Genomic DNA, 14,075 nt, shown 5'->3' with positions numbered 1-14,075 from the left:
GAATTAAAATAGTAGTGAAATCTTCCACAGGGTGTGCAGTATGAAATAGTCTATTCCCAATCGTGAATCATCCCATTACATCTGTACTATAATTAACCAGCATGTTTAATCACTTATTTAATGACATCTGTACAATAATTAGCCTGCATGTTTAATCACACATTCTCATGCAATGCCCTCATCTTCGCATCCCAGAAACACAACACTTAACAGATTTATGACTTAGTTTATCTAAGGGGCTGTGCAATAATTATGAACCCCAGGGGGTAACATTTGTAAATGGCATGCAAAAAAAAAGCATTCCCCTCTCAGCCTGCCAAAATTGCTTCCCCCCCCTGGCCAGCCAAAAAAATCATTGTTCCCCACCCTTTGCAAATGACAATTTTTGGGATCCAAATTGCAAACCTTAAATGGTCTAGATATATACTGCAAGCACGTGCACAGTGAGCAAGAAAATTTGCATATTGAAGCGTTTCCGTTCTGTTTTTCAAAGTCTTCTTAGAGTGTTATATTTAAAAGGTGCCCATAAATATGTGTCAAAAATTGATTGCCCTCCTTTCTTGCCACCCCCAATTTTACCCTCCCCAGGGCTCATAATTATTGCACAGCCCCTAAGTATTCATACTATTCTTACCAAAATCTTCTTATGTTACAAAAATAAATCTTTCACTACATCATAACTTTCAAAACATATGACACATTCTTAACATGAGACCATTACCACTGATGGACTTTGTGACAAGCTGTCAATATCATTTTGACATGCATCTAGTATTGTCTTGTTAAGTTTAATTTAAATTACTTTCATACATTGTATCTATGAACACGTACGTTTGCATTAAACTTCAACATTTGTTAACAAAGAAGTGCGAAGAAGACAGATGCACTATTGTTTTTGTTTCTTTTCTGTTTTGTCATGAAAAATATCATTTGGGAAATAAATCAGTCCATTTACCCATAATCCTTCACATTCCATCCTAAGTAAACACAGCAATAACCAGGATCTTGATGGTTTCCCTAGTATTGCAATTATTTCTGTAACACAGTATATAATTCTGTAACACAGTATATTAGGTCAGACAGTTAAGATACAAACTACTGCAGTGGCAATAATCACTGTTCTACACATCATAAAACTCAATCTTTATTCTCTTTTACTTGTTTGCTTCAAAACCAACACTGACACATTGTCAATATTTTATCAATTTTGCTACAGAATTTCTTTTTAACATGTTCAAATAAAACATAATGTAACATTCAAAAAAAAATAATGAATGGTATAAAAAAACATCTAAAAAGGTTTCCACAATGCAACAAAACAATCACTAAATGGTCACTAAATTGAACAAAACATTTTTGGTATGCAGATAAAGCCCATAAACTGACATAAGTATATAATATATCTGTACATGTATATTTGGCACAGCGCCATCCTCTTTATAATACAAACATTATCATTTACAATATGATACAACAGAACAAAAAATAGCACAGAAAATGACTCAACATTTACTTATTCTTGGTGTCCTATGGGAGAAAACGTGTGTGAAATTGATTTTCTTCTAAAGATCTTTCAGTGTTTGCTGTCATTTTAACCCCATGCACTCAACTACCTGCCTATAAATTATTTATCACTCAGCCTCTGTGGATAGCAATATACACTTGAGGGAATTACTTGCAACAATTATGAACTAGACATAAGATTTCATGATCAAGTTGGCTTATATTATAATTGTTGATCGTCTGTGCAATTAGACAAAATATTTTGTACAAAAATCTAACCTTTTAATCAGTTTTATTCTACAAAAGGGATGAAATGTTACTAATTTATAATAAAACAACAGTCTGTATAATTAACTGTCTGCATAATTACCTAAGATATCATCTACTAATTTGAATATAGTACCCGATGAAATTCCAATAATATGAAAATGAAGACTCTCTGGATTGTAACTTTGTACATCTAAGGACCTTAATAATACTAGTATAAGATACTGAAATACTGTAAATCCCTAGCTGTAACACTTTGTAAATACATAAGGCGTTTAGCCAAATTGTTATTATTATCAAATTGTTATTATTATCGAATTATTATTATTATCAACATGTACCTTTTCAGAAAAAGGTTCATATTTTGAAACCTATTTACCTACACATCACAAGTTTAAAAATAAATATCAACACAATCCCTTTGGTTTATAATGGTTTAAAACAGTGGTGTTTAGCTTGTGTTTAGATTATATACAGGTTAATGTTTGATAGCTAAACATATCGCTTAGCTAAACAGTATTATAGTATTTAGGACAGATATAAGTGTTTAGGATGAGTTTAGATACAAATCCAAAGTGTGATAATTTGTAAATCAAAGAGACTGTGTTGATTTTATTTTAGATTTGTCATGTATTGGAGAATAGGTTTCAAAATATGAAACTTTTTTTTTTCGGAAAAGGTACATGTAGATAGTAATAACAATTTGGCTAAATACCTAACATGTTTAAAAGCTTCACAGTGTATATTATTAGTATGTCAAAATGGCTGACTTTATTCTAATTAATATCAGCATAGTAAATACATACTAATACAATTTATAAGACCTCTGTACAACAGTTGGGGAAGACAGCTTTGATTGATCAACTCATGGATGAAAGTGTTATACTGTCAAGCACAATATATTCCCACTACAAAATTTGGTGATTTCAAAAGAACCCTTGTTTTTGCGGCATGTAATTTTCATAACATAGATACATTTTATTTAAGGCCTAAAGATGAATCCAATTTCACACATTCCTAAACCTCAATGGCAGCCATAGCTGGGTCCCTGTTGGGTCATCCCACCTGAAATGTGGCGGAAATTTTAAAACCCTTGTGCCCAAAGCTGAATTTATACTCCATTACTGAGTGATGAGTGAATGGTAATTGACCAATGAAGTAGCGCACTTTTCCCAATACAACAAAATGTGCATTACCTTACTGCTAAAATCCAGTGGCTCTTCACTCAGTGATGGGAGTATAAATTCAGCTAAATTAATTAATTGAATACATAATAGTGAGATTATAATGATGAAGGTGAAATCACATTGACCAATACAACACATCTCAAGAACCTTAATGCTCTGCGTGCTAGCCATGCGCTTCAACGTAAAAAGTTCAAGTTTTGAAATATTTTCTCAAAATATCAAGAGCTATCTTAAGAACTACTGAACCAATACTAGGCTTGTTTGTACTCATTTTAATGATTTTTTCATGCTGATTCCAAATATGGTCATGAAAATTTGCATTTCTGAAATTTTTGAATTTTTAAATTTTTTTTGAAACATGTCGTCTGCATTCGACACCCGCGTGAAGAGAGTTAACCAAACACTTAATAATAAAGATTTCACATATATCCCTGTGTAACACTTAAATACTTATTATTATTTTCTAATATTACAATACTGTCCATTGTGACAATGGGATATTCCAGTTAAAGCCCATGGAATGCATGTCTTTAATCTTCCACATAGTGAGTCTGAATTTTAGATGGGGTGACCTAAAAGGGCGACTCCATTTGAAATCTACACCCCCTGTGTGAGATATTACAGACATGCCTTCTATAGGGAGTGCATGGTTTTCAACTGGAAAAGCCCAATTAGAAGACTTATTTATGTACTTGTAGGAGGTTTTATTGGTACTTCATAAGTTATTTGTATGGCAGAGATGTCCCTACATTTCAGAGCAGCCGGTGAATAAAAAGGAGTAACTGGCAGGCAGATCCAATGAAAATTTTACCAATAACTACACTTCGCTTTCATGTTGTGTGTATTTATATAAAGTGCATCTCTACAATATATTTGAATTGCCCTAAAGCCTAAAAAGTAGCTGGTGCGCAGTCAGTGAAGACATATCTGTGTTAAGGTCTTGTAACTACAAAAGTTACTTTTTGCTATATATGATTCTCTAGCAACTTTAGTCTCACACTACCTATCTACCCTAAGCCTACCATTTAAAGCAGAGGTATGAAGGACTTTCATCAATTAACCTATTAAATTATATGTATTATTTCAACTGTTAGATTATCCCATTAACATTAAACAAAAAATAATATGTACTACATGTATCTATTCATTTCATGTACCAAATTTAAATATAAACTATCATCACAAAACAAATTTTATAATCATAAAAAGCAGATTTTCTTCAATATTTAAATGGTGACACAATATTTGGAAAGTAACAATTTGTAATTGATACAAAATAAACATCAATATAGCCATATGTGTATACATTGTAGACATATGGTGTTGCTATCTGCAAGATTTTCATACATATATTTACAGTATCAAAAAAGTTTGGCAGGCTTTTGGTATATATTTTTACATATTAACAATGACAACATTTGCTGAAGTCAGCATTGTCCTTTTTACATACTTACATAGGTGATGTGATGAAGCAAAATCAGACGGAAGTCAGAAATATTGATTTTTAAGATATAGCCAAACAAAGTTATATTTCATTTTGTTTCCTATTGTTTTGGAAACTCTAACTGCTCATATCTTTTGAACTGGTTGTCCAACTGCAATGGGGTTTTCTGCAAAATGTAGCTTTGCAAATGCTTGCTACAATCCAATAAAAAAACTGAAAATTGAATATGACCGACTTCAGACTGATTTTGCTTGATCACACCACATAGGTATTCCCATGAAATAATAACACTATCTTTACAATACATGCAACACTATCATTCTGTATGTGACATGTGACATATTCTGCCTAGTCTATCAGACACAAGTATGTATTGAAAACCAAAAACAGTCAATACATTCACTATATTGAGACATATTTTCCAGAATATACCGCTAACAGATTAATTTTGATCAAAAGAAACCGACCTTGTCCCCCATTAGCTGGCTACTGTGGAGAGAGTTTTGCCAGAATGTATTCTTCTAAATGATAATGCCTGAGAAACTTTCTGGCTTATGTCAATAGCAACACACACAGTTCCACCACAATGTACATGCAATGCAAAATTGGAAATTGCTATTTATGCACTCCTGCATGTCATGTCACCTGTAGTCAGCAATCTCATAGTAGCGTGATGGGAGGTTAGCATGATCTGGTATTTTCAGAAAAGCATTTCAATCAAAATTTCAAATCCACTGCAATTAACCAGCTAATGATTCACCAGAAAAATTCTGGATGCTCAATAGAATCTTACAATTTATATCCTGTGACCCTATGAGCTGAAAAACTGACTTATCCTGCAATATTATCTTTTCCACATAATAAAGGCTAAAAATGGTGCTTTGTTTTCAAATTGTTTCACACAGCTGTCAGCTGGCTACGTCATGTTTTGTTCTCTGACCCATTAGAATTCCACACCCTGTTGTGACACACTTGACAGAACACATCATATATTTCAGAATAAGGGGTAGATTTCACTAACATGTGTGACACATCATAAGTCCTGAATTATAACTCTTCCATATAGCAGGGGTGTGAAATGGCTTTAAAAAAAAAAGCGGAAAATTTACCAACCAGTGGGTTTCGAAAAAAATCGGAAAATTTACCTACCAAACTACAGTACAAATTCAATGCTATTCCGCATATTTCACCAGCAATAAATTGAAGATTATAAGCTTCCATTTCATGGCCTAAATGTGAGTGTCGCTTTCGACAAAATTACATTTTATGGTAGCCATGATGTATCTTCTCTTAATTCCATATGATTTTTATGAAATCAAATGTGAAACTTCCGATGGATGGTTCGGATTGAAGATCGCTTACGAAAAATCACGTATTTTGTATTTCCCCACAGGTACCACGACGCCATTTTAACTCATTCCGATGGGCGCAGTTCCCAAACAAACATATTACACAATGAGTAAGAACGAGGAATCAAAGAATATCGCGATGATGTTATGACCTGCGTTTCATGACCTTTCAAGCATCGTTAATCTCATTTCCCAGTCGTTTTTATTGCGACACACATGTAATGCTATCAGAAGTACACAGACACACTTTTGATTTTTGAAAAGCGGAAATTGAAATCGTTCAGAAAAATGAAAAAAGCGGATTTCCGCTCTGTAGCGGAGATTTCACACCCCTGATATAGGGATTGTATGGTTCAGGTTTACACTTACCACAAGTCAGGACTTACAATGCATTGTAAATGTTAGTAAAATCCACCCCAGCTCAAGTTACACAGTACCTTCAACATTTCTTGTTTTATCAATGAAAATTCAAATAATACATGTTTGTAATTGTTACACAGCCTGGTGGGATTATAATAACACACATTTATCCTAAAATTAGTTTTTACAGCAAGACAAACTGACATTGGGATATTGCAGTTTAAATCCATACACAACCTATAGAAGACATGCTCTTAATCTTCCACACAGGGAGTAAAAATTTCAAATGGGGTAACCAGAATGGGTGACTCCGTTTGAAATCTACACCCCCTGTGTGGGAGATTAAGAACATGTCTTCCATGTGGGGGTGTATGGATCTCAACTGGAATAGCCCATTTAAAGGACTAGATCACATCATTTCATGTCCACAAATGAATACAAAGAATGACTTGCTCTATTCAAAACAGGAAGACGGGCATATGTGGCATATATGTACAAGCCAATCAATATGTGACAGTATTTTGTAGTAACAACAACAGTAATACATTTGTAGCTATGGACTGTTTTCTATTTGGAGAAGAGTGAATAGCTGAGACCTCAATTGAGCAGTATCAGCTGGAAACTCACAATAATTGTTTTCTATATTTTATTTGGCAAGTATTAAGGTTTTATATTTTAAATGACTACAGTTTGTCCAGTACAAGGTTGAACGTGACCTTCACCAAAATGCATGGACCTTACACAAATGGGGTAAAGGTCATGTTACCAACTTATGGCAGAACATACATGGTGTATATAGTTGTTAGAGGTCATTTAGAGAAAGATGGAACGTGACTTTGGACAGGGTGTATGAGATAACAAATGTTAATGACTAGAAGAGGTCATGTTCTAACTTTTACTGGACATACTTTAGTACATTTTGTCCTTTTAGTTTTTAAAGAGACATATTGGCAAACAAACTTAATAAATAAAGGGAGAAACAACATCGTTACAATCTTTGAGAATGATGGGTATACAATTTTGACTCCATTAATTTGGTCAAACCTTGAGTACAATAAAAGGTTATCTTTGATATACTCATTGGAAATAACATAAACATTTTGCTATTATCTGGCTATATACAGAGTACATAATTACTGCATTTGGTCATCAATGCCTAAAACAAAATGCCACCTGTGCATATACAAATATACATTGTAACCAACTCAACTTTGAACTCAAAATAATGAATTTGGACCTCCATACAGCATAAATTTTTCACTTGTGATCTTTGAACTTGAGTTTTGTTATTTGATATAAAATAACACTCCACAACAATAGTATTCATCAAATATTTCACCCACATACAAATATGGTAATATAATAAGCGATGAAATTCACAACGAAGTGCATTGTGGGCGATATTTTGAAAGGTCTATCACACTAATGGAAGGATAATATTTGTAGGATATCCTCCATTGACAGACTGTGTATTGAACTGGGAATTCCAATAATTCAAGGATTGTCTTTTGGAGTTTGCTGGAGAGCATTAAATAGCTCTTCTGGAGCCTTCAAGGAGCAATTGCTCTCGCTCTCCTCAAAAGGCAGTCCCTGGTGATTGTACTTACCAATTTTCACCATTGGCAGTTATAATCAAGCTTTGTATAATTATGCAAGTGCAATGGAGACCTTGAGACCAAACAATGTGCAAGACACAAGCATTTTATACAAAGTGTCAAGTTCACTGCCATTGAACACTATAGTGTGAGCGAAAATCTTTTTCTCCTACCTCGGTAATTACACACAATGCACCCTGTTCTGAACTATCAATATCACTTATTAAACACTCAAAAGCAGCGAGTGAATTGAAATTAAACAATACAATCAAATGCATCAACTCTGTCCATGACGAGTTACAAGACCTGTTGAGTTCAAATAAAAACTAATCCAGCAAATTCCCTTGCAGTATTTATAAGTAACTTCAAATTCAACTGTGCAGAATTACTATTTGGGGTATCACACAAAAACATATTACAGCATTTCAGACTTCAAAAGTAGAGAAAATAGAGATACTTCATACCTATAATCCATGGCAGTAGTGCTATTAGTCCAAGTAGAAGTAGATGTAGAAGTTGTAGTAGTAGTACACATTTTGTTTTTTACATATGAGTTGTAACCTCCTCTGTACCTTTCCTCCCATCAATAAGGGAAGGTTAGCTTGTGTCATGACATGTGGATGATGCGGCGATAGTGGGGCAACACTTCATGCTCCGGCAGATGGAGAGAGAATTCAAGGGCTACCAGGATGGGAAATTCCAGCCCAAACATGTCCTTCCGACTCTCACGGAATGTATCTTCAAGTTCCTGCAACATAAATTTAGTTTTACACATGACAGCTATTTTTGGGGGGTTTTTTAGATGTGAATTCATGACAATTTCTGATCTCAAAGTAAATTGTGACATGATCAAGGGAAATCAGTCTTAATGTCAAAAATATTCAACAAAGTTTTTTACATCAGTTACTAGTCCTTTAAAAATTCAATGTTTTGACACAAACAACATGAAAATTAAATTTCTTGTTACAACATGCAAATTATTAATATCCCTTAATCTTTTGCCTTTAACCGCCTTCTCTCTCTGGAGGCTATAATTACCAAAAATTTCACCAGATTTTCTGCAAATATACTTTTCTGAAAATTTTCAGCCAAAATTGTTAAATTTTGGACCTGTTTCCCAACTGTAATTAAAATGTTTTAATTCTGGCCCCAAAATGGCTAATTTTAGCAAAATTAAAAAAAAATTCTCCAAAACGCAAATTCTGGATTGGTCCAGCCCGTAGAACAGGCTTTTTTTTTTTGTCGCCTAATGGGTCACTTATTCTTTTCCTTACTTTAAATAGGTTCTCCAGATCCTGTCCTTTGACATCATTCAGTTTGGCAGCCAATATCAAGCATGCACCTGCAACAGATACATATACAAATTGATGTCATAGTAAGTGAAACGCAAGTTCAAGAAATCTATTGTTAAATTACTTATCCACAACATTAGCCTCTGCATTACTTATCTGGTGCACTTTGTGGCCTGAGCTTGTGATCCTTTATATCAAATTCTATTACCCCCACGACCCATTATTCAAAATCGCGCACTGTGATTTGTTGAAACGCGTCACGTGACAGACAGACGTGACAGAATGGAATGTCAGGGGTGTGTTATTGTACGTGCATACCTGCTTGTAGGGGAGAATGGAATGTTAGGTTGTGTTATTGGAATGTGTAAAATTGTGCATACGCTTTGGCTACGCGTATGCGCTCCACCTTGAGGTAAACAACTTGAAATATTTGGGCAAAAAATTTGATATGTTCTCTTTAAATCACACTATTTTGTGGTAATAGAATAGAAATAAAGGGTGCAGCATTATCCTTTACACGCAAATAATGTGTCCTCGGCAGTAAAAGCGTTTAAATAATGGGTTCGGCTGCGCCTCACCCATTATTTACGTTTTTACTGCCTCGGGACACATTATTTTCGTGTAAAGGATCATGCATTACCCTTTATTTCTTAAATAATCAAATGGAATATAGTACATGAGAGGTAAAGATGTTAATTGATTACCTTGATAAAGATTTCCATGTTCCACTTAGTAAACACCTCATAGAACTTATATTGCTAAATCAGTAAGCTACTCAGCTCAGGTGCTTTGAAATGTGATGATGTCTGTTTGAGCATAATGAAAGGGGCTTGTACAAAGTCAAGAAGTCAACAATAACCTCCAGACTTTGTACATGTACTTATTTGGAAAGTAAATTTCTGGCCTGTGTTTGAAGGTCCTTATTTGGCAGTAAATATACTGTAAAAGTGGGTTTTTTTGGCAGAACATTGATTTTTGTGGTTTTCATGTTCAATCCAACTACCACAAAAATGAAAACCTGTCCATTTGTTCTTCTATGTCTAGGTCTAAATTTACAAACTATCAACAAAGCATGAAATGAAAATTACCACTTTTTCAGTATATATATGAGTATACGCATGCCAAAGACTTCAAGAATCCAGACCCCACCATATTTGTGTGTCACTCATGGAGTCAAAATAAGAGTACTTCCAGCCAGCACACTTTGGTTCAAAGTACATGCATTGTACAGATAATGCATGCTATGCACTACATATGCAAATCATTGTAATGCTCAAGCTCAAAGATGCCAATTCAGTTTTGGGCTTTTCCACTTTGCTCATTTTAGTCCCCATCATAACAATCCAATATGGTATATGCAGTGTTATGCCAGGGCTACACTAATCTCTTTGGTGCATGCACACACCGTAAAAACTTGATAGTTAGCATATGTGCTTACTATCAAGTACTTTTGAAAACATGAAATTGTACCATAGTCTGGCGCTTTACCGACTGACTGAGCTAATTGGGTTGAGACACATATTTGCAGGTGTACTTGTTCGTATATAACTATGTATATCGATGATTTGCTCAAAACCGTTTACACTTGTGGATGGGGCTCTTCATGTTTGCATGTTTTAAAAGCTCGATAGTAAGCACATATGCTAACTATCAAGTTTTTATGGTATGCCTTTCTGCTCACCTGCAACCAGTTTTCTATTTGGTTTATTGATCTTGCCTAGCAGCACTAGCTTCTCAAAGAGTGCATAGGCTTGCGCTAGAGTCAAGGCATCCAATGAACACTCATCAAAGATGATCTTCCTCATGTCTCGCTTGATGCTGAAATTTAAGAAAACAAAACAAATTTAGTAACAGGCGCATTTTTGGTCTTTTGCATATTTAAATATAAATTTGTATTTCTCAACCAAAATTGAGAAATACTTCCTCAGGAGAACTCTCATGATATGTTTTGGAGAAGCTCTCTCTTTTAGTTTTAGCCAAGTTGCCAAATCATTTCAAATTCTTAATATTACTGAGTAGACTTTATTGAATCATGTGAATTTTCCCATCCTGCAGCCTTATCCACATGGACCACCAATGCAATGACTGTGGCACTTGTTAATGTAGCTTAAGCCTTGTCAATCATACGCTTACGTGCAAGGTTTGATTTTCGTAAGTGAAGAGTGTCAGGTCTTCATTTAGCGTTCGACTGCGTAATGCCTACAAAGTACTGTGGAAGGATTACCTTGACAACGGAATGATGATAAACACACTTTAAGTGTGGTCCTGAGACCAGAGACTTCAGACCACACTAATCTAGACGGACATATACTTTATTCCCCTCTGTCAAAGGATTGTGGTGGAGTCTCTGAACCTTGCTCAACCTGTCATCTTGATTAACTACTATTAACTTTTTCACAAGGATCCAAATTCACTATCTGGAATCCGCAAACTGATGCCCACAGAGATTTTGTACATAAATAGATTTGGAATCATATCTATAATACTCCAATGCATACTGGTTGATTGGTTGATAAAATATTTATTTATGTGATAAGCAGATCTGACATTTTTTTACTAAACATGATGTAACTGGAATTCATGTGAAGATGAAATAGAAATTTAATTGTACTTGAGATATAATATCAATCAATCAATCAATCAATCAATGACCTACCTTCTTAATTTGGTCAATGTCATATCAATGTGAGGATACTTCTCTTTGAATTTCTGGTTGATGTCCTTCTTCAGTTCAGAGGGTTTGGTATAATCTACAATAGAGACCTAAATCAAGAAACAATACCAACACATGTTTAAATTGCTAGCTCAAACATATATCAAAACCATTTTGTTCATATCCAAATCAAAATAGAATAGACCCAGGAATTAACTTTCATGGAAAACCTGAAACTGATAGAAAAACCTGAAGCATGTGAAATTGCCCTAAAACACCCGAAATGGCGTGAAAATAAATAAAAATGTGTAAGTTTTGGTAACAACAAAAACCTGAATTCAGGTTAAAACCTAAAAATTCACATGCCTAATAGACCACTGCAGCAGTTGGTCACTAATGGAGGAGGGCAAATATTGTACCTCTGGGCTAATCCCCAAAATGGAATAACATTTGGAATCTTGAGCATTAACAAAAACTTGTACATGCAGCATTTAGCGCATGTTTTTGGCACAACACATTACGGGCAGCATAACGGTTTGCCAGGCGCATAGCAAGACAATCCAGAGGTGTACTATTTTGCCATCCATCAGTGACACACAAACATGACAGAGTCGGTACTCTTTGGTTCTACCTCATCTGTGTGAGAGAGATTTAGATGACATTGCTACGTGTACTGACTTACCATGTACGATGAGAAGGTGAGTAGTTTACGGTGTTTGCCTGCACTCAACTCGGGGTCATCCAACTCATTGGGGTCATACACACAGAGGTGTACACTGATATACTCTGTCCATTACAGGCAAAGAGTGTTACATTGCTACGTGTACTTACCATGTACGATGAGAAGGTGAGTAGTTTACGGTGTTTGCCTGCACTCAACTCGGGGTCATCCAACTCATTGGGGTCATACACAGGAAGATTGGATATGTACTCTGCATTTTCCATATCCCCTGGAAATAAGAGATAAAACAATATTTGTAACTTTAACTTTGCTCTAAATGATTTGAAGTGATTACATTTTTTTTAAACAGGGAAAAATGTGAAGTGTGTTTCAACAGATGTTCATCTCTGAAATGTATTACCTTACTCTGAATTGTCAAACACAAATCAACATTAATGCTCAAGGAAGCCTAATTTTGTGAAAAGTTTTCCTGATTTAGTGTGCACACTTGACTCAGAAACAGCTTATTTAATATTTACCAGGAATATAACTCAAATGCTCAATGGTTAGAGTGCTTGCCCTGCAAGCCAGAGGTCTGGGGTTCAAGTCCATGCACAGGCAGGTATGGCCAGAGGTTTTTTCTCTGGTTAATATCTGCCCATGCATATTATGTTTCCATTTGAAATTTCATGTTTAATTGTGCTAGTGTGCGATGCGCAATTCTTCTTTCCCCTGTATATTGATATATTAAGAATAACGATTAAGCATCATTAATTTGATCTCATGCACTAGTTTGTAATGTTTGAATGTGTCTATGTTCCAGTGTATGATGCGCAAGCCTTTACCCTTGTTTGCAGGAATATTTACTTTTTTCTTTACACATTTACTTGGATTTTTTCCTCAAAGACGCCATCTCCTTGCTACTCCTACTCCCAGCTATGCCCCTGGCCCTTTTGAACCTGTCATATCAAGATGTAATGCAAGAAGACCCAATCTGAAAAAGCTGCCAGGTGTCATAATATTCAATGTGTCCTATATAGAATGCAGATATTATCGGCCATCAGGATAGGCAATAATTTTATTTTCATAAACAAAGATTTCAGCCATTATATCATTACAAGCAAAGGGTTTGTACACAACCCTGGAATGAAATCAGAAAGGATGGGATTCCAAGATAAAAGTAAATATACTCAACCCAATTTCTGTTCGACAGTAAACCAACTGAGGAATCATGAATCCCAGATCAAGCAAGTTCAAAAAGGGAAAAATCAAAAGGATGGGATTCCAAGATAAAAGTAAAAATACTCAACCCAATTTTGTTCGACAGTAAACCAACTGAGGAATCATGAATCCCAATCGCAAATTCAAAAGGGAACTCCAGAATAAGAGCAAAGCTGCTCAACCCAATTTCTATTCTACAGTAAGCATTACTGAGGAACGTGGAGCCCACAAATAACCCGACAAAAGCCGACTGATGATTATCAAATGTCTATAAGGCAGCTATTGCAGAAAGGACCTACTTCTTGCACTGAACCCTCAATATTTACCTCTATCTAACTGTATAGCTGCTGCAGCAATATTGACCATCGGATGACCCTGTATCTTGCGTACAGCCGGGGAATGTGGGGACTGAATACCCAGGATCTCCAGACGGAACTGACGGCGGTAGATGCTCAGCTCACGTGTAGGAACAAGGAAATGGCTGTAGGATACCGTCTGCAATTGGCAAAATAGCAACAGATAAGAAAATAATTGCTCATATTA

General features: G+C 35.2%; 1 protein-coding gene across 1 annotated transcript in view; it reads right to left on the bottom strand.

Moving 5' to 3' along the window:
* Nucleotides 1–334: 334 nt before the first annotated feature.
* Nucleotides 335–14,075, bottom strand: part of LOC140137350 (uncharacterized) — a 31,218-nt gene continuing 17,477 nt past the window's right edge. Inside the window, exons 7-13 of the mRNA XM_072158991.1 lie at nucleotides 13,859–14,027; nucleotides 12,482–12,600; nucleotides 12,333–12,434; nucleotides 11,654–11,760; nucleotides 10,679–10,815; nucleotides 8,980–9,047; nucleotides 335–8,453 (exon numbers count right to left, since the gene is read on the bottom strand). Coding sequence (XP_072015092.1) covers nucleotides 8,313–8,453; nucleotides 8,980–9,047; nucleotides 10,679–10,815; nucleotides 11,654–11,760; nucleotides 12,333–12,434; nucleotides 12,482–12,600; nucleotides 13,859–14,027 — 843 coding nt within the window. The 3' untranslated portion in view covers nucleotides 335–8,312. The remainder of the gene's footprint in view (nucleotides 8,454–8,979; nucleotides 9,048–10,678; nucleotides 10,816–11,653; nucleotides 11,761–12,332; nucleotides 12,435–12,481; nucleotides 12,601–13,858; nucleotides 14,028–14,075) is intronic.

The sequence above is a fragment of the Amphiura filiformis genome, chromosome 17 (assembly GCF_039555335.1).
Source record: "Amphiura filiformis chromosome 17, Afil_fr2py, whole genome shotgun sequence".
NCBI lineage: Eukaryota > Metazoa > Echinodermata > Ophiuroidea > Amphilepidida > Amphiuridae > Amphiura > Amphiura filiformis.
The sequence above is the reverse complement of the archived record's forward strand: the minus strand, read 5'-3'. Positions and strand labels throughout refer to the sequence as shown.